The sequence below is a fragment of the Athene cunicularia genome (assembly GCF_003259725.1).
Source record: "Athene cunicularia isolate RWA chromosome 1 unlocalized genomic scaffold, athCun1 chr1_part1, whole genome shotgun sequence".
NCBI lineage: Eukaryota > Metazoa > Chordata > Aves > Strigiformes > Strigidae > Athene > Athene cunicularia.
The window spans coordinates 2,114,568-2,134,848 of NW_020799091.1; the positions used below are offsets into that span (position 1 = coordinate 2,114,568).

At 43.7% G+C, this 20,281-nt stretch overlaps 1 protein-coding gene across 3 annotated transcripts in view; it reads right to left on the reverse strand.

Moving 5' to 3' along the window:
- Nucleotides 1-7,250: 7,250 nt before the first annotated feature.
- The window catches only part of GUCY2F (guanylate cyclase 2F, retinal), a 50,965-nt gene continuing 37,934 nt past the window's right edge, over nucleotides 7,251-20,281 (reverse strand). Inside the window, exons 19-20 of one of the 3 annotated variants that reach the window (XR_003399679.1) lie at nucleotides 9,647-11,638; nucleotides 7,251-9,601 (exon numbers count right to left, since the gene is read on the reverse strand). Coding sequence is in view for 2 of the 3 variants with exons in the window: in XM_026861235.1 (XP_026717036.1) it covers nucleotides 11,455-11,638 (184 nt within the window). In the remaining variant the exon portion in view is untranslated. Of the gene's footprint in view, nucleotides 11,639-16,739; nucleotides 16,829-20,281 lie in introns of all 3 variants that reach the window. The other 2 variants (XM_026861248.1, XM_026861235.1) reach the window with 2 other exon arrangements.

Sequence of the window (20,281 nt, forward strand, 5' to 3'; positions counted from 1 at the left end):
TTTTGGATTTTTTTTTTTTTTTTTTTATGAAGGAAAAATATTGAAACCCTGGCTTAATCCTTGAGCTTGATCCTTGCTGTGCTGACACAGTAGATCATGGCAGCCCTTGTGTACAGTGCTTCAGGTGGAGGACAGAGGTACCTGCACCATCTAGTAACCCCTCTAGACCAAATAATGAAGCAGGGGATACACTGGGAGACATGGGGGAATGTAATCCCTTCACTATAGCTTCCCTGCAGTAAGACACCACCTACCCGAAGTAAACGTGGTAAAGAGTGGAAAGAGAAGGGACTACAAAAAGGTAAAAATGATTATTCCAGTGGTGGTTAATAGTCTCCATTTCAGTGGAGAGAGAAACCAGACATAAGGCAACAACCTGAAGGAAACGACACCTTTTAAATTCAGCTCATCGGTCTCTTTAATTTTTCCAAACACTGAAAATTTAATTTGACGCTGAACATCTTCTAGGTTTCAGAGACTGGATGCACTCAGCAAAAACTCTGGAGCCATTGCACAGGCTACATTTCCATTAGAAAGCATTAGAGCATCGGAATGGTGAAATACGGAGAACACAGAAGCACAGATAATTATGCTCAAACATGTATCATCAGCCCCCTGCCAAGCACGGGTAGAAGAAGCTACAGCAGCAGCATCGAAGATCTGAATAAACTCCTGGTCTCCTTTTTCTTATACAAATTTGTAATACGAGAATGATGTCAGAGGTGAAAAAGGTGAGATATTGCTGACCACATCTGGAAGGTCGGCATCTATCAAATGAACCACTGATCTTGATATCCTCCACAGCTCATGGAGGGAAATGGAAGCCCTTCTCTTGCTCATGATTCGTCTCATTCTCCAGCAGATGAGTCACCCACAAGGAGCTCCTACTTTCTCCTGTGAACATGAAGGGAGTGGTGAGTGACTAACGCAGACACAGATTCAAAATTAAAGGAAATGAGTCCCTCTTGCAGTCAGGAAACTGGATTTTTTGTTGGTGGTGTGTATACCTCCCGCTGGTTTAAATCCCAGCTTTCCAGCCCAGGTTGGACATACCAATCACTTCAAATGCTTTTCAGGTTTCCTTGGGAGAAGCCCCTTGGGGATGGTATTTCTGGATGCGTTGCAAACGTTATCGGTGATTCTGCCGTTCTGTTGTTGCTTTGAGGGTCTGACATCTATCGCACCATTGAGCAAAGCCCTGAAGAGGGTTCCTGCCCTCTGGAGCCTCTGTACCTCCTTGTACACAAATGCAAAGATCTTTGTTAGCAAATTCTGGGGTTAGGCTGTGCATCCCTTTTACTCCTCGGGTCAACATCACTGGGTTTTAGACAATGATCCTTACAGATGTCATGACCCATTATATCTAGAAGGTCTGTGCCGTATCATAAGCATCTCCTGGTTGGAGAAGTGTGTTTCCTAGGACTTACTTTCTGCTGTCAAGGCTCCTGTGTTTTTATCCTCTCCATAGCATGACTGAAAAAAAAAAAGAGAAGCTCTTCTTTGCTCATTGTACCCTTCCAGAAGGTCCATATTCCTGCTGGGACACCTCACAGCTTAATAGATGAAATAAGCTATTCCTAGGATGTGGGACTATGAGAGTGGCCACACTGCTTATTGGTCCATATAAACACTGCTAGATTTCGTTCTCAGTTGTTTTCAGTGGTCAGGTAAGACAGCCTTGATAAATGTTTAACACCCCCCAGGAGGGACCAGTCCTTTTACTGTACAACAGTGAATATCCACTGTTTGCAAACGAGTAATAATAGCTTATGCCCAACGAAAAGTGGGAGCATAAAGCTCTGCTGACCTTCCCCTTTCTCCAGACACACATGTGCCAATATCTACTCCTCTGTCACTGCAGCACTGAGGAAACTTCTCACCTTTCACATATGACACTCCCCGCGGTTACCCCACGGTGAACTGCTCCCATCTCAGCCCATTCCATCCTTGAAAAACGCAGAGAATTTCCAAACAGAGAAACAAAGCAAAACAGCCAGTGCATTGTGCAATATGAGGTTGTCATAAGGCTCGAGATTCAGGATAAGAAACCCGTTGGAGACGGTCGAATTAAACATTGGTGATGCTTTTCTGGCCACTGAACAATTCGCTCATCGGTACGTACAAGGAACGCATAGGACAACTGATTTACGTATACTTTGCCTGCCCTCTGGTGGTGAATGGCTGATGATTAAGTGTATGCATACATCTATATTTATATATACATACATACACATATGTATATGTATGTATATATGTACGCACGTATGCATATGCGTTGACATATACGGCAGAAAATGCGTCCATGTGAATTGTACCTTGAATCTGAGTGTTAAAGATGTGAGGAGGAGTAGTTAATTATTGTCACTGGCTGTCACTGGTCTTTCCAAAGCTGAAGATTTTCCACCTTGCTGTGATTGTGTTAAAATTCAGTTCAGTTAAAATAATTCCGCATGAAAATGATAGGAGTATAGTTAAATATTTGTTCCAGCTTGGAGAGACCAGTGAGCTCTTCATGTGTCCTTTTCCTCTCTATAAATAAACTCTGCTGAAACTGGGTGAGCTGTACAAAATCAAGAGCAAAATGTTTTTCCAGGACCAGTTCTTACAGCAAATACAGGACAGCATAAAAATAACTGCCCGCAGCATGGATGTGCTTTTCCCTACACAATGCCAGTCTGGGTTAGCAGGAGGGCAGAGAGAGGAAGGATGAAAGCCTGGAGGAGATACATTCCTTCAGCCCCTCGGTGGGGTTTATTTTCAATTCAGCAAGGGTTCAGCATCATATTTCCTCTCACTTCCCCTTGTAGGTGCGAAGAGCAGAGGGATTTGCCATGCAGCTCTCCACACCTCCTACAAAAGGTGTCTTATATAAATGTAAGAGGTATTGCCTAAACACAGTGTTCCAAGCCTTTTCTCTTTGGATGACCTATTACAGTGGGAAGGGCAGCAAAGGTGACGTCTCGGGCTGGATTCGTGTTGATGGGGTTTGTCTGTGGCTAGAGGGAAGTGAACCAGAGAAACTTCTCATCTCAACACCTTCATTCTCCACTCGGCATTTCCAAGTGAAACTACAGTCTTTCCCCTTCAGGAAAAAAAGCCTTCAGCCCTTGTAGCCCTTCAGATGTGCAAATCCTTCTATAGATTATTATTCTGATTTTGTATTTTCCTCGGGTTGTGTTTTGAAGCCATGCACAGGGATAAGCACACCATGTCCCTGGACTCATGCAGCCTTAAAGCAACACGGAGGTGATGTCCATAGTGTCCAAACCCACCATTTAAATCACATCGTGCAGTGACTGTGGCAGTACTTCTCTGCCTTTCTGTCTCACGTTAACTCCATCTGAACCAGTGACCAGTTCCTGGGTGCCGGATTCGACGGTTTGATTGTTACCTCTGGTGGTCTCTAGGCCAACAAGCACCACCCCAAACAAGCTCAAGGCATGTCTGGGGTCAAGGATATTCCCACACCATGTAGTTTGGGTGTTTGAAGGGGGAAGACAGTTTGTCAGCTGGATCCAGTGACAGGGAAGGGTGTCTGGCACGTGTCATTTAATCCTGTAGGTATCTCCGTTGCTTTCTGAGGACCATCAGTTTGTGCTTTTCCTTTACTAAGTCCACAGAAGCACCATTCAAGGTTGGTTGCTGTCAATGCTCAGGGCCTCCTGTTGTTCCAGATATGGGGAATGATTTGTTGGAGACCTCTCAGGATGTGAAATCGACTGTCCCACCACAGCTGGAGGATTCCTCATCTCGGGAAATTCTCCACTCAGCTCCTTTCCACCTGCCCATCTTCTGCTGGCTGGGCACGTGTGGACAATAGTGTCTGAGTGTACAACCAAGCCAGGTTCATCCCACCTAAATGAAGACCTTTTTGTCTTCTAAACCTCACCTGGTCAGGAGGTTGTTATTCTCATGTCTCCTGTCCCTCTCCACACACACAAGTTCTGGACAGTCTGCATCCTTCCCTAGGACAAAGCTACAGCAGCAGAGGAAGGGAGAAGGTTTTCAGGCTGATCCCTCCTCTCCATTGTGTGGGAACCAGCGTTCACTGGGTCACCCTGCAGATTGGACCTTGTGAGTGTTGGGACATATTTCCCTCTTGTCCTGACGGTGTTGCAATCCTGACAGGTGCTGTCAACCAGAGAAACCTTGATGACATCTCTCCATGAATAAACTTTGGCACCTTATTTGGATAACTACTTGTGATTATTCCCTCCGGTACTTTCTATGTGATGATGGTGTTTGGGGAGCTAGAGTTGCAGATTTGGCTGGGCAGACAATCACCTCTGCAGGGAGCCCACACAAGTAGGTTAAACCAAAGCTTTATTTCCACACAGTGTTCTTGGGAGACACTGCCAAGATTTCACAGACGGCTCAAAACAAGGACTGGCAAGGAATGCTCTGCTCCTGTGATCCTTTCTTATGGCAAACAGCCCTGAGTCACAAAATGAATGTTCAGAGCCAAGCCTGAACTTCCTTTAAAATCAGAATTGTTCAGATTAACAGTTTTCAGGTTTTGTTCTTTAAAACAATATTGTACCAGAGCAGAGCTCGCATGCAGAAGAGTGTAAGCAGTTTCTACAGCACCAGACTCTCAATCCGTGGTTAAAGCCCTCTGACACTACAGCAGAAGAAATATTCAGTAGGCCATGGTTATTAAAGCAGCTAATTGCAGTACCTCTGCCATCAGATATTGTCCCGTGTTACGCGACGTTCAGACAGGTCACTGCTCCTGGTGAGCAAAGACCTCGAGACGGCAGCTTCAACCCTACACAGTCTGTTTGCTGCCTTCTCTTCCTGCCCACAGTTTTCTGACTAGCGTGGAGAAAGGTCAGTTGGTTTCCTGCAGGATTTCAATATTTTGAAATGCTATTTCAGATCCAGCTTTTGAACGAAAAAATAAATAAAGAAGGAAATTGGATGTGGAGGCTGGATCTGAGACATCTGCCTCCAGGGTTGCTTTGCAGCAAAAGGCTGGGATTGGTGGCTGAGATAGCCCAGCAGCAGGACAGCTGAGGTGTCTGGCAAGCAAACTGTTAGAAAACCAGACCATTTTCCATTTGAAAACTGCAGAACATTTGCATCTTGGCAAATTCTAACAGCTATAGGAGAAAAGCTTCAACACTAATAAATGCCTTCTGTTCAAGACCAACTGGAGTTTAATACATCACATTGTGGTTTTCATTTGGACATCATGCCTATGTAGCTCTAACATATTTCAGCATTGCTCCTTGGGCCTATATCGACTTTCCCTGAGCTTCTCTGCATATGTTCATGAAACATGGTTCAGACATCTAGCTTCGTGAAAACGAGCATATTTATTTTCAGAGTTTGTTCTACAGTTGTTTGGTTTTTTGTTTTTTGTTTGTTTGGTTTTTTTTTTATTAACTGTGCCTGCAGTCTGTACTATTTAGTTTGACTCCTGCACAGCCCCAGATTGAGAAGAGATAATGGCAAAAGGAGGATTTACTTCCTTTGAGCAAAACAATTTTAATGTGTCAATGAAATCAGACAATAAAAGATAACCGGCTGATAAAATTTTTCTTGACTTTCTGGAGATCCTAAACAGGTCCTGTGCAGGAAAGGAGACTGGATTGCACCGAGCGATGACAAAGTGAAGGACAAATGCCATGGATCAAGACAGATGTGGAGGCGGGAAGCAAGGAGAATTGCATGATCAGGATTCACTGTGCAACTTCTGTGGGCGGTCCCCACAGTCCCCTGCTGGGTCCTGTGCTGTTCAGCAGAATTTAGAGGTGCTCAGAGACTTTGGTCAGGGAAGGAAGGAGAACCAAGGGATGCTGCTATCTGCAGATATCATAAAGCTGGGCTTGGGGAGGACTGTGAGTAACTAGTGAATGAGGAAAAAAGATGGCAAATGAAATTTAATACTACCAGCCGTGAAGTGACAAGCATCAAAGGAAAAGTGTTGGGTGCTTCTTGCACTGCACAGAACACGAAGCTGGTTTCATCAGCTCAGGGAAGCCTGTCCTGTGGTCATTGCAAGAAGATTGGGAGAGTATCCTGGGGTGGGATGAATACTGAAAAGCTGCATCTACTTTCCTGTCTCAGCAGTCACTGGCCCAGGAGCACTGCGTGCTGCTGCTCACGCACCAGCCACAGGAGGCTGAAGAAGAGGGTCCAGAAATCATCCTGAATGCAATGGCTCTCAGTGCATTTTGGGAGGTCTGGTCCAACTCTGTGTGCTCACCCAACCTCCCCTTACGTCTAGCTCTCTGTATCCTACAGCACTGTCCCCACGAGCTGACCTACAGCTCATCAGGCTTGAGCGTGAAGAGCTGTAGTTCCTCTGCCTTCTCCCACCTATTTTTTTTATTCGGATAGTTACTTCTAACACAGATGGGGTCAGTGATGGGTGTCACACTGGGACTTTCTGGCATGACTGAAGGGCAATGCAAGGATGTGTGGCTACAGCATTAGGAAATCCTTAGCCCACCTCCACCAGTGATGCCCATGGACTTGCATCCAGCTGATGACCGCTGTTATGGTGTGTGAGCGGGTGGGTGAAGCGGGGTAAGGGTCTGCCTGTGCATAGGACCTTGCCAGACCACGTTCTCAACTGCACAGATGTCTCCCGTGCTTTCAGCAAAGGGACAAACCCATTGTTGGTGTGCAGGCGAGGGGTTGCATGGGATGGAGGGCTCCTGCTGCAGCGACCGCGGAGCTGTCCCTGACCCCACCACTGAAGGGCACGTCTCTACAAAGCCAAGGTAAATAACCAGAGCTTCAGGGAAGGCGGACATGCTGATCCTTCGAATGAGGATGTCAGGACAGAGACAACATAGTTTCATGAGTTCAAAGAGAGGTAATGCTGCAGAAGACTTACCCTCAGCCCTACTCCTGCCTTCACCCACCTTCAGTCCCAAACCCCGAAGAAGCATCTTGATATTTTCCAATGAGAAATGTGCTGTGGTATTGCCCCCCCTCCCTACTTTAGTATCCCCCGTCATGGGAAACTTTCCCAGACGTAGGTCCTTGCAACTGTTTGGACACCCATCCGTGCTGAAGCTGCTCCATACCCTCCTTGGGTTCTTCTGCATCTCCTCAAACCTCTTCTGCCTGACTGTTGTGCTGCTGGCTTGCGTATTTTGACACCTGCTGATAAATTATTGAATAATGGAGTGAAAACGTGAACAGGTGTTTCCATAGGAGCCTTATCTGCACAGAGAGCTGAAGAGTAAGCTGAGGAGTAAGCCGACGGTAAATATACAAACAAGAACAAAACTTCCAGGTGGAGGGATAGGTCTCCAAGGATCTTTATTGGCATTTGGTTTTAATTCACTCTTAAAAATACTGTATGAAATATGAACTATATTCAGACAGTGTATATTGTGCATAAATACATCTACAGCTCTCAGCGGGTTTGCACGGTTAAAATTCTCCCTATAATGTTAGAGGTACAACCTCCAGCAATCACATGGTAGGTTCTTGTTGATAGTGGTTTCTAGAGTGTGCGCTTCACTATCTGAGAAATCCACCAAGTGACTTGTCCACAATCACCTGAGAAGTCTGCTGCGGAGCTACAAAATTTACATTTGCTGCTTCCAGCCCCCATCTTTCCCATTGCAACATCCAAATACTAGTTTTAGGAGCAAAATAACAAGAAACGAGCCTGATACAGTAACCACAGTTAGTATGGGAAGAAATCTCGTGAGTAAACCTAAACCTGTCTAAACAGAACAATGTCAGGAAAATAAAAATATATTTATGGCTTTCTAACAGTAGAGGTTATCACACTCAGGGATGAGTCCTTGGCCTCTTCCTGTTGAAGTTAAGAGGAAAAAAAATACCACTGGCTTCAAAGAGAATTAAGAATTATCCTGGGATTACTAAAGTCGACAGTGATTAGAACTTTGCTTCTCTGCTCCCCTTTCCCACAGATTTACTATTTTTTTTTTTAATAAATTCAAAGAATGTTGTTTATTTTAGAAGACTAGAGGCTGAAGAAAGAATCCAAAAACCGTGTGCAGAAGGCAGATTTAAATCCTCTTGTTTAAATCATCTTCAGCTGGAAAATTCAGTTTTTGGCTACCCAGCATTTTCTTAAAATTGTCTTTTCTTGGACTAACAAAAACACACTCTCAAAAGATTATTTCTTAGTGGGTAAGTATGAAATAAAAAACTGAGAACCCCAAAATTGAAGTACATATGTATCTGAACCTATGTGTACATTTTGAAAAGGAGAATATGTGCATAGTGGTAGACTGCAGAGGTGTTGGTGGTGGGTTTTTCCTCATGCATTTACAGATGTGTCATTTGATATATAGCAAAGATAGAAAGCTGCTGTCCCTCCCGTTCACTGTCACATTATCAGCTAAATGGATCAACGGGAAGGTTTTCGGGGGGCAAGTTGCTTCACAGATTTTGTTTTCTGCTCATATGTTTCTTCCTTTACATCCATTTTGCCTGTGCGCTGGGAAGAACAAGTGTTTCAGAAAGGTTTAGCACATCTAGACAAGCCAAGCGGAAGAGTTTCCAGACTCAGGGAAAAGGCCGGGGAGCCCAGCACCTCCTCTGAACCAGTGATGATAGCTATGTCAGAGGGAGGTTCATCCAACTTGACTTTATTCATCTGTGGTGTAGGTTTCTCCACCTGAGCTGATCAGTGCTGCTCCTGTTAGAGTTGATGGCAAACACTTTTAGGGCACGGTTCATCCTTCTGGTGCAGATAATTGGGCATGGAATTCTCTTTGGGGTTAAAACATCCAGCTTCAAAGGTATATCTCATTAAACATACCTGTCCGGTGTTATTTCAGATATTAGGGTTCTGCTGTCTGGCCTCACTGCAAAAGGATCTGGTCCTGTATCTTATTTATCAGCCCTGTTTGGATGTTGTAGGTGCTCTACAAAACTCTACAAAATCCTAAATGGAATTAACTCTATACTCTACATCCTAAATGGCATTAAGTACCTGTGTTTCAGCAGCTGAATTGCGTCACAGATATCTCCCTCTGGGTATCTCTGCACGCACCAGGGCTCCCATTGCTTGAACGGAGACTTTGCCAACAGTCAGTGAAGTTTAAGGGCGACTGTGCTAGCCAGATGTAGGCACCCGTTTGAGGCTCAGCTGAGTCATTCGGCTCTTTGGACTTTCTGGCTTGATCTCCATTAACTGCAGCAGGAGCTGAGACACCCGGCACACAGAGAGGTATCCACATGTAGGAGCCTAAGGAACACCCCTGGGAGGTGCCTGTTTCCCTTCTCTGACTGTTAGGGGACCAGTCTGGGTGACTGTCTCAGGCTGCACCTTACAGGGCTAGATTTAGCCAGATGATTCTCCTTTTGCACATCACTCTGGGTATTTCTCTTCATTTGGAGGCCAGCCTTGACTACACATAGGCCTTTCCAACACTCACTTGCATGGGAATACCACACCAAGAGCAGAGGGAGAGCTCTTCTGTCCCCTGTAGAGGGGATGTTCTTTCTGCTTGCCACACCTTGCAATTTTCTTTAGCCAAGACATAAAAGTCAGATTGATTGAACCCATGCCAGTACGTAACAGAACAGCACTGATCAGTGTTTTTAACATGGGAAGATAATGGAAAATACATGAATTATTCAGAAATTATTAGACTCTAAACTCACATTTGCAGAGACCAACCCAAGAATATGTTTGACTCTAAACTCACATTTGCAGAGACCAACCCAGATAACATCCCTCCCTGGAACTGTATATTGAGGTATATTATGTCAGAATTGCCTGGCCCACGTCTCTTTCACAGGTCTTCAATCCTGAGCACAGTGCAGAAGGTGAAAGCTTTCCAAAGCCCTCTTTGACAGCTCAAGTGTCATTTGAGCTTTTTGACAGATGCCTTTCAAGGGCCAAGTTCTCCCACCTGAAATATCAACTCTCACCAGTAAATAGGCAAAAGCTTCTCTCACTAAACCAGGTGCCACAGAGCAAAATCTTAATATTGAAGGATATTAACAAATTTCCCTTCCGTTTTCACTTTTCAGATACTTGCTACGGTGAAGTAGTTGTGAAAACACTATCTTCTTTAGAGCTTTGTGGAGTTTGGCTTGCCTCATTTCGTAAAGATTATCTGCAATAACCAAAGGCGGTTTGGTGAGTGGTTGTTGACTTATTTATCATCTGAGTGACAAAAAATTTGCTCAGGTTGCTCTGATGAGAAGAGTTCAAACTGAGCTTGAGAGAGGTCTCCATGTATTCAATGAGCACCTTCTGGTGGTAATATTGATTAAATTACCATGTCTGCTGTTCTCTTCATCCTTGAAGAAGAGGGAACAACAATTCCCAGAAGTTTGTTAGAAGCCAGATGTTGAACAGGAGTAAAAAAAATCTGGAAGAAGTGGCCAACAAAACAATTAGTTGACTTTGATGAGGTGTGCTCTGAGAGAAGTGCCTACAGGTCAAAGGCTGGCCCTTTGCAGAAAGGTATTTTTACCCACTGGGAGGCTTAGTTTGAAGACAACTGCCTTTGAGACCATTTGGAGACTGAGAAGGAAAAAGAGTGATGTGTTTTAGGCTTTGCACTGCTTAAGTGATGTACTTTTCATTCCCTCGGCCACACTCACAGGAAAGAAAATTGATATCTTACTAGCATTACTCAGCTAAAGGAGCTGCAGAATGTCATTCTCTGCATCTCAGTTTCCCAATATCTTGGCATTTCGCTTTCATCCTGCTTTGGGATGAAAACTATAAAATGTTTTAGATATGCTATATGTGTGTGTGTGCATAAAGTGAAACAAAATGTTCTTCCAGTTTAGATCTGGAATTACAAAGATGACATATTTTGACATTTTGAGCAGAATCACATTTTGGCATTTGGAAACAAATATTGATTCATACCAAACTGTTCCATTTCAAAACTGTCATTTCAGTTTGAAAATAACATTAAAATGGCATTTGCAGCTGAAATGTCAATTTAAAAGAAATTGTTTCAGCTTAAATTGACGTGCAGGAACAAAACATTTTGATTCAAAATTTCCCCTTGTGGGGAGTAAAAAAATATTTTTCATTGCTGTCAAAAGCATTTTCTTTTGAATTGCACTGATCTTCACAAAACCAGAGTTTTCTACAACAACAACAACAAATCTATTTAATGCAAAACAGTTAAACCATTTTAGTACTTGGCATTATTGTTCGAATCCAGGCCCAAGTGCAGCCGGACATGTTTGTACTGCCATGCAGACCTAGCTAAAATATTCTTTGGGCTCATCCTTGTGATGAATGCTGATGAAGAGCTGTTGCTATCATCACCATCACCATCACTTTCCTCCCCTGTGGACCCCTGCCAAAAAAAATGTACATACGGCTCTGGGCTGGTGCTCAGTTTCACAAGAGATGATGGTCAGGATTAAACTGCCTGCTCAGGTTCACCCTCTCAAAGATCTAAGAGGCTTCATCAATTATACTGCTTTTGGCTGGAAGGGAAATAAATGGAGGGTGTGAGCTCCTCTGCTGGGTTGGCTTCAAGGTGTCCATCCTGATCTTACTAGTTCTTTGCTGTGCTCTTCTGAGATTTCATCCTCTTCAATACTTATTTCGCTCTCCTTCATGCTTCCCAGCTGTTTAAAAGTTGCTTTTTTCAGTGTCCTCTTTGTGTCCTTCAGGACAGATTTGAGTTTCCTGGTCAGTGCATCTGGCCAGTTGTGGCTGTAAAACAGAGAAGAGGAGTTAGCAGCCTTGTTCACTAAGGAATGGCCTTTAGTTTCGCATCATTTTGTGTCAGACAAAGCAGAAACATGAGACGTTCTCAAAGCCATCAAGAAGCATCAGGCAAGGAGGGATGTTGGTAGAGAACTGCAGGGATGTGGTGGTCCCAGCAGACCATACAACGGCTGGAGCTGTTGCATGGGTTAATGGGATACACAGAGCTTTCATCCAAGGATACCCACTCTACAAATGTAAATTGCATTTACATAAAAAACAACCAGAGGGCTTCAGCTGCTCCTGAAAAACATTCCCAACTGTGCATCATAAGCCTCATAAAGCCCCTAGCTGGTAACAAAAGAGCTTCCCTGTTAATCAGCTGGGCTTCTCTGGATTTGAGATCAGTCACTGCCACCAATGAGAAATCTGGAGGTCCAGCTGCTCTGAGAGCCCCATGACCTCACCAAGCCCAGGAAAGGATGGGCAGAGAAACAGAAAGCCCTGACATGCATCTCAGATCCAGGTGTGGTTTTGCTGCCTTAACTTGGCACTGTTCCTGACAGAATGAACTCTGCTGTGTACCAGGGCTTAAGAGTTAGGCTGAGACTACATCTAGATTCATGCTAGTAAACTGCTGTGATGGAGCTGAAAGGGATCATTTGCTATGATGCTCCAAGCGTGTATGGTGCCCAGGTTCTACCATCTGCCAGTGGGCACAGATTTATTATAGCACAATGGGAGTTTCAGAGACAAAACAAACATCAAGGACTTGTAGAAGGCCAGAAGCTGAGTGAATGGCATGGTTTTAGGTAGGTCTCAACTCTGCAGCTGTCCTGTCTTACATAAAGCATCATATGAAATCAAATTTACTGGGTATAATAGAAAAAAAAAAAATCATTCCAAACAGAAAAGAATGAAATGCTAGCCCATACCACCAACACCATTGTGATTATTAAAAAGAAATAGTTGAGAAATGGTTGTGTGTGTATATATATATATGGTTTTAAATTGTACACACCATTGTTGTGGACAACAAACAAGCAATTACTTTAGAATAGGTAATTAGTAATTAGAAATATATGTCAAACTGACTACAGGAAGCAGGGATCCTGTAGCGTTAGGACAATGGTTTTGTACTAAACAAGGGTAGACTAAGAGTAGATATAAGAAAGAAATCTTTTACGATGAGGGTGGTGAGGCCCTGGCACAGGCTGCCCAGAGAAGCTGTGGCTGCCCTCTCCCTGGAAGGGTTCAAGGCCAGGTTGGACGGGGCTTTGGGCAACCTGGGCTGGTGGAAGGTGGCCCTGCCCGGGGCAGGAGGGTTGGAATTGGATGGTCTTTAAGGTCCCTTCTGACGCAAACCAGTCTGTGATTCTGTGTTTCTATGATTCCACCATGGAAGTGTAAGATATGAGGTCCTGAAAGGAGGGGAATGAATATTATTAGGACCAAGGATTATTCATACTGGTGACTAATTGTTAATATAGAATTGTTAAACAGCCTAATGAAACTGTCCTTAATGACAGCAAGGGATGACCTATCCTTAAAGTAGCTGTTAGATATCTATGAATTATATAAATATACTCTAAAGTACATATAAAGCCATAGCAAAGTCATCTAATAGCACTGGCACAAGAACCAGGTGTGCAGGGTCGACCACCCTGACACGCTGTGCTGTAGCACTGACACCCTGTACTGTAGCACTAAATGCTTTTTTCAAGGAAATAGTATTTTATTACTAAACTTAAGGTTCTGCAGATGATGTTTGATCATCTGGTTACCTGTGCCTGAGGACTGGCTACTAAATCTGGATGCAACAAGACAAGAGCCAGGGTTCCCAAACTCAGCACACATCATGTTCCCTTCCACTCTCACACTCAGGGGGAGACCAGGGGCAGCCAAGAACAATCAAGCACAAAACCCAGAAAAGGGATCTAAAAGCAAATCTAAAGGCTGAAACTTAAGAAATGCCCTAAATATATCAATCCAATGAAATTTAAGATTCAGTGGAGGATATACCCTGAAAACTCATTAACTGACTTTTATGAGAAAGAGCTGATCCCCTTGCTAAAGATGAAACCAAAAGTTTTGCAACCACTAAGGAAACAAGGAAAATAATTTCTTTGTTTGGTTGGTTGGGTTTGGTTTTTTTTTTATAGGTCTTGTTGGTGTTGGATGTGGAAGATAGAAGTGAGTGGTTTCTGCAATTCTGATTTTAATCTTTGGAGAGATCGTGCAGGTGAAATCATCTGAGGTTATCCCTGCAGTGGGGCTGAAGGAGTAATTTGTAATTGTACGGGTTTCTGTGTAGCTGTGGGCTTCACCTTTAAGGACAAAGAGAATCTTTATCAAAACCTCTGTCTTGAGTGAGCTTTCAGATCTTAACTCCTGGTCAGCCACAGCTTTCTAGTCTACGGCTTGGCCAGCAAGACGCAATGATCTGGGTGTTTATTGTGTCTCCTGAACAAGAAGGAACCTTGAGAGATCTTCTGTCATTAAAGCTGAGTTCATGGGGTGAGAGGTCAGAATAGAGAGAGGGGCAAGGTCTTGAGGAAAAAAAAAAAAAGAAAAAAAGGAGAGAAAATAACTTTAAAAATTAAGCCATAGTACTTTTAGGTGATCCCAGATTGTCTATGTAGGACACACTACCTTTATGTTTACATATCTAAAGGTCAGCAAAGAGCAATATAGGTGGCACTAAGATTTATACACCATGGATCCCTCCATAAGTACAGCAGCTGTCAATCACATCAGGGTGAAATCGTGTCCTTTTAATCTCCATAATGAATTGGTTTGCATGGTTGGACGGTTTGCATGATTGGGTTGCATGGGGTCTAAGACTCACCTCCAAAGTGTGATCAATCCAGGGATCACAGGGAGTCACTGAACTCTCTGGGGGACAGTTCTCTGCTGGGCCTTGAAGGAAAGAGAGAAATCCCTTCCTCCATGTCAGAAGCACTGTAAGATGCTGGGGGTGGGATTCAGCTGCCTGAGGATACTGTCTAGCAGTATTTGAGATCTCATGATTTATCCTATGTGGCCTTCAGCTGCTGTTTCATCTAGCAGCCTTGCACAAGTGTCTCCGACACCTGTGGTGCCCCGGGCTGCATCCCACCTGCGTGAGCGGGTTAATAGGTCCCTGTTAAGGTCACAGATCCTACTGCAGGACAAAGTACAAGGATCGCTAGTGGTAGAGCCAAGCGGTTTATCTGCAGGTAACTGGAGGTGCAGTTTGGTGTTCCTCATGCTTTGCTGTACGTTTTTATTAAGATCCAGCCAGAACAATCACTTCCCTTCAACAGCAGGTGTCCATCAAGGACAACAGAGTCTAAAGTCAGTCTTTCAGGGTTAAAGGATTCACATCCTGCGCATGAGGAGCAGGGTCTTGGCCTTCCTCTAGACTCCAGGCCAGATGAATACTCTGAAATATATAATTACTCCGAGATGGGGATCCATACCTTATCACAGCAAGGGCCCTGTGAGACTGTTAACAGGTGAATGGACTATAGAACACTACATCTGAGATCCTTGTGTAGCACTGCTTTATTGCTATTAAGAAAAAATCAGATTATTGACGGTATATTCCCCTTCGTCATAAATGTCTAAGATAGAATAGCTGGAAACATCACTAAACCACAAAGAAAGTACATGGGAAGAAGTGACCATTGAGGACATAATTGCCTCCGTTGAAAGCTTCATGCACACAAGAAGGATTGAACCAGGACTGTTGAAAAGCTCCAGGTATAAACGCTTTATTGATTTTTCTGCTGTTTCCCATGAACTGAGCCAAGTGGGCTAATGAGAACCTTCTGTTCTCTATAAAGTACTGCTAATCAGCCCCGCTTCAGTGCAGAAGTCTACGTTTGTGGGTGATACACGTACTAAATGTTTGTGTTTCAGTATACACGCAGTGTTTGCCAAGCAGGGCTAACCCAAGTAAGAGATCCTCTTTGTCTCTGGAGTAGCTTGTGCTCATAGGTATAGATCAGCAGGGTGGTCTTCTGTGCCTTGGAGCTTATATTTAGCAGTGAGTGTTCACATATGGTAGTGTTTATGCAGGTCTCTGCACAGTGTGTACCATTTTTTTTTTTTTTCATGAGGAATTTCTGCCCAGCTTCTAGAATAGGGTGAGCCTCAGACAAAAAATTTAAGAATCTCTTAAGGGAGATAAAATAGCCTAGTAACACCCCCTGAATCTTTAAAATTTGTGGTTGGGAAAGGGGAACACAGCCAGAAGTTCTCTTTTGGGTTTTATCCTTGTGAGAAAATTGGATGGAGCTTTAGTCTTTAGAGTAATCTACCATCAGCTTGATATGGTGCATCTTAGGGATTTGTATATCTAGGCACTCTGGGCTTTCATTCACCTCTGCCTTTTTCTAAGAAAGTAGACATTAAGTAGAAGTTAGTTCAGAGGCACTGAGCAGAAACATTTAAAAAGCAACCATAGAGCATTTTCACGGGATGTCGGAGCTCCTATGTGCATGTGTGAGTGTGTATGCTTATATGCCAGCCTTGCTCTGGTAGCAACTTTTTGATCAGGCACCTCAGGTCATGCTGTTATAGTCCATGGAACTTCTGAATTCTAACCAAATCATTCCTAAATACACATTCATTTCTCGTACCAGTAGGTACGGTAGTGATGACTAACAGCGTTGCATCCTGTTTCATGTCGTGAGATATGGAACTACATTAGGCAGGAGATACACATTACAAGAAAACAGCAACAGGCAATCTGGATTCTTCCAGACTTGAACTCCAGCTTTATCTCTGTGTTTACCATGGACTGGGCTCTTCCTGGCACAGTGCACATCGACATCCAGTGGATCAATAATACACTGCAGGTAAACACAGTAATACTGTATGTCTTTCAGGAATGAATGTGATAACAGGTCATAAATTTTCTATAAAATTGCCCAATTGTTCCAAGCACCTTTTGAAGGAGACACTTTAAAAGAATCATACATATTTAAAAAAAAAAAAAAAAAAAAAAAAAGCGGGGAAAAAAAAAAAAAGCATTACAGTAAAAACAGCAAAGTGCAGACAAATCACACATAAGCAGCCACTAAATAGCAGAGCTACGTTGGGACTGTCCTACAGCTACTACCTCAGATCTAGGCCCTTTTGCCAAGTTTTTCAGCTTTCCTCCTTTTGAACTCTGCAATTTCTTCCGAGGGTAACCCATGAGCTTTACACCTGCAGTGAACATGTAGGCCATTAGAGAAAGAACCAGTTCAGTTTCATCTGCAATTAAAAAAACAGACCGTAACGGAGAGCAAGTGAAAGGTAAGTGTCTTCTGGGGCGAAAAAGGAGCACAAATATTGGGCTTGGTTCTGGTTTTCACTTGTTCCCCTCTTGTATCACTTCAGCTTGACTTATTGCGAAGAGTGAAGTTAGCTAATTTAATTTTAAGTGTCCCTACGTTAAGTGCCTGCTCTGAGATGGGCATCTTTTGTAATCTGTAAAGCCAGGCACATCCAGAGAGCTCTTGGCACGTCCTAGACACTTCTCCAAGACAAGACAAATGAGTCTGTTGACTGAGGAACACAAACTATATATCTATCACGGCTGTATCCAGAATCGATTAGACAAGATGAATCCTGGGAGAATTATTCCCTTATTCCTCTGATCCTCCCCCTTATTCATCAAAGGGAAGAACAGAACAAAACTGCTCCGAAGACCTTGCGTTCAGTTAGTTCAGCTCCTGCCACAGTGCCTTTTGGTCTTCCGGCAGTGTTGCTTTCAGTAACTCTCAGCTCTTAAAGCTATGGGCACTTTTCCAAATGGAAATCCTATTTAACTGTCCCTAGAGACAATCAGTTTTCCCCCAAAAGCTTTGCACAAATTTAACAGCCTTTCCCAAGGGAGATTGGAGTCAAGTTTCAGCTCTTTTGCCAATTCTGTCCTACAAATGGAAACATCTAACAAAGCTGTCCTTCCATGCCTTACCTAAATCCCCAGTTCTGGAGACATCTTTCCTTTTTTATAGAAACATTGATCCCTGTTTATAAACCATCCCATGAGTGCTGGAGCCTTTAGGGCTGGGTCCCAAGGACAGGGAAGCCAGGAAGATATAATCCTGATAAGTTGGATGAGGAGTGGCTTTTTCTGGGAATCTGCAACTCAGGTGGGATTCATCTCCCTGAAATTTAGCTGTATGTGACAGAGACGTCTCCATCCCAGCCAAATATTTTGGGCTCTCTTCTGAGCCGGTGGAGGGAAGCAGGCACTGCTGGACCACTGCCAGGGTTTATCCCAAAGTAGATGTCCTCTGAGGGGCAGAAAAGCTGCACCTAAAAGTGCCTGTTTCCCTGCATTGACTCTAAAAGAAGTGTAAGATCGCCAGCTCACATGGAGGTGTCTATATTAGAGGTAAATACATTTAATAAGATTAAATCCTATCAGTTGGATAGGGAAGAGGAATATTTGTCTCCAGCCTCTTTATGCAAGCAGTAGCAAAATGCAGCCACACATGTGTAACACATGTGAGTCCACCCAGCAGGATTTCATCCACAGCCGAGTGGAGGAGGTTGCTGCTGTTTCTGCACAACAGTGCAGCAGGTTGTGACCCACGGAAGGTGAAGATCTGACCAGAGTATTTGGGGATCAAGCACAATACCAGATTGCCTGAGCTCCACCTTCAAGCACTGCTCACACAAAACAATCCTTTGATAATGACTTGATCTTCATCCACAATAACAAGAAGGACCCAGTGCAAAGAAGCACTGACACATCTCCTGAACTCACTAACGTCTGAGCAACTGAAGAGGGCTGATGCATCCCAACATCTCACAAAACACCTCTGTCTGGTCAGCTGTTGTTTTTCCAAGGTCCTCTCTTCTCACCACCTTGTTTCCAAAGTCAGCAGGAGAAAATCTGTAAGGTCTTGCACCCCAACTCCCTGGGCAGTTAAGGAATTTGCCTTCTCTTTTCTGAATGTGGCGCACTGCAATGATTTTTTTTTCTGAGCATTGGAAACACAAGCGCCTGGCTTGAAACTTAGGCAGCCGGTACAACTTACAGTTCCCAGTTAGAGGAGAAAAGGCTCAGATCTGCAGACAGAGCACCTTTATGACTTGGCCACTCTGTACCCTTTAGTGAGAACAACTGCAACTCAAATTGCTTTGAGACCTGATTGATACAAATACAGACATAGTGTTCTCTGCCCTCTTTTATCCCCACTTTATATAAAGCCATGTGCTGGGGCAATGGGTACCCTATCGCAAGGTGCAGCTATCCTGGGCATCCCATTACATCTCAGCTCTGTGTTCCTCATCCAACCAGCCCTGGAGCACTTTCACTGAATGCTTCTCACACACCTTTGTCTTTAAATTAGTCTCTGGAGTTACTTGTTTATTTTATTTTAACCCACGTTTCATCATTCTCCAGTTTTTCTTACTTTAAATGGCTGGTAGCTTTGTAGAAGCAGTTGACTGGGGATCAGAGGAGGCTAAAAGCAGCTCTGAGAACGTTTCTCCTTAGTACTCTTCCCACTAGTTCCTCAGCACTGTTGTTCATGAAAGAGCTTTTGGGCAAGTATGTAATGAGAAAGACTGTTTGGATGGCATGAGGAAGAGTAGTGTACCCTGATTGGACAGAGATCTCACTTGGCCAGCCCATGCAGCAGGTGCAATACCGTAAAAATGTTCCTAAGCTGGCTCCTGTTCAGACAGCTCATGTCATCCATCACTGGGTTTCCCTCTGCTTTTCTTTTCAAGGGAATTGTGGGCAGATCCAGGGAGAAACATCCTTATATGAACTCCGGCAGCCTTCTCCTGCTGTTGAGGTGCTGAGTGCTGCTCTCTGTTCCTCTGCAAAAACACCCCCCCGGAGGGATCTTCACCTCCCACTTCACCTCTAAGCCTGCCTGGGTGAGACAGAAGAAACTACTGGGCACATCCAGGCACGTCTGAGCACACCCCAGCCATGCCTCAGGCCATACCTGCGAGCCAGAATACAATCCACAAAGTTAGCAAAGGCCTGAGCACAGTTTCAGAGCTACATTTCCCTAAATCCATAGAAAAATCCACAAGAGAACGGGTAATGCATTGAATCACGTCCTCCAGCCAAACAATGACACTACCTGATTTTGCTTTCTTTCTCAACGTTGCATTTAGTGTTTCTTGCTATCAGCAGTAATTCTCTAATCGAGTATTCCAGCCAATTCTCCCAGATACCTCAGCTTGCTCAAAAACAGCTTGTTTAAATATATCAGCTGGAGCAACCACATTCCAAGTCAGACAGCATTGTTCAAGGGAGATGAGTCACTGCCTTTTGTTCCCTTTCTCCCCTCAATCAGGTTTCAGGGAAAAACTCCTCTTTCTCACCTGCATTATCTCATAGCCATGACCACAATATTCCTTTTTCTTTGTTTTGTTGTTTTGTTGTTTTGTTGTGGGTTTGGAAATAATTCGAAAAGAAAGCATTCATTGTGAAGCAAAAAGCATCTGTCCTGACTTTGGGTGATCCAGCCTATGAGCCAGAGGATGCTTTGGTTTCCCCAGATAACTCTTGTTATACATTATATAAAGTTTATTTATGAAATGCTGTGATGCTGTTGTATAATTCCAGCTATGTAAGGACAACAAAAATTTTTAACTGCCGTTCGTTCCACAATCTCTTTGATTTCTGATTTAAAAGTGCATTGG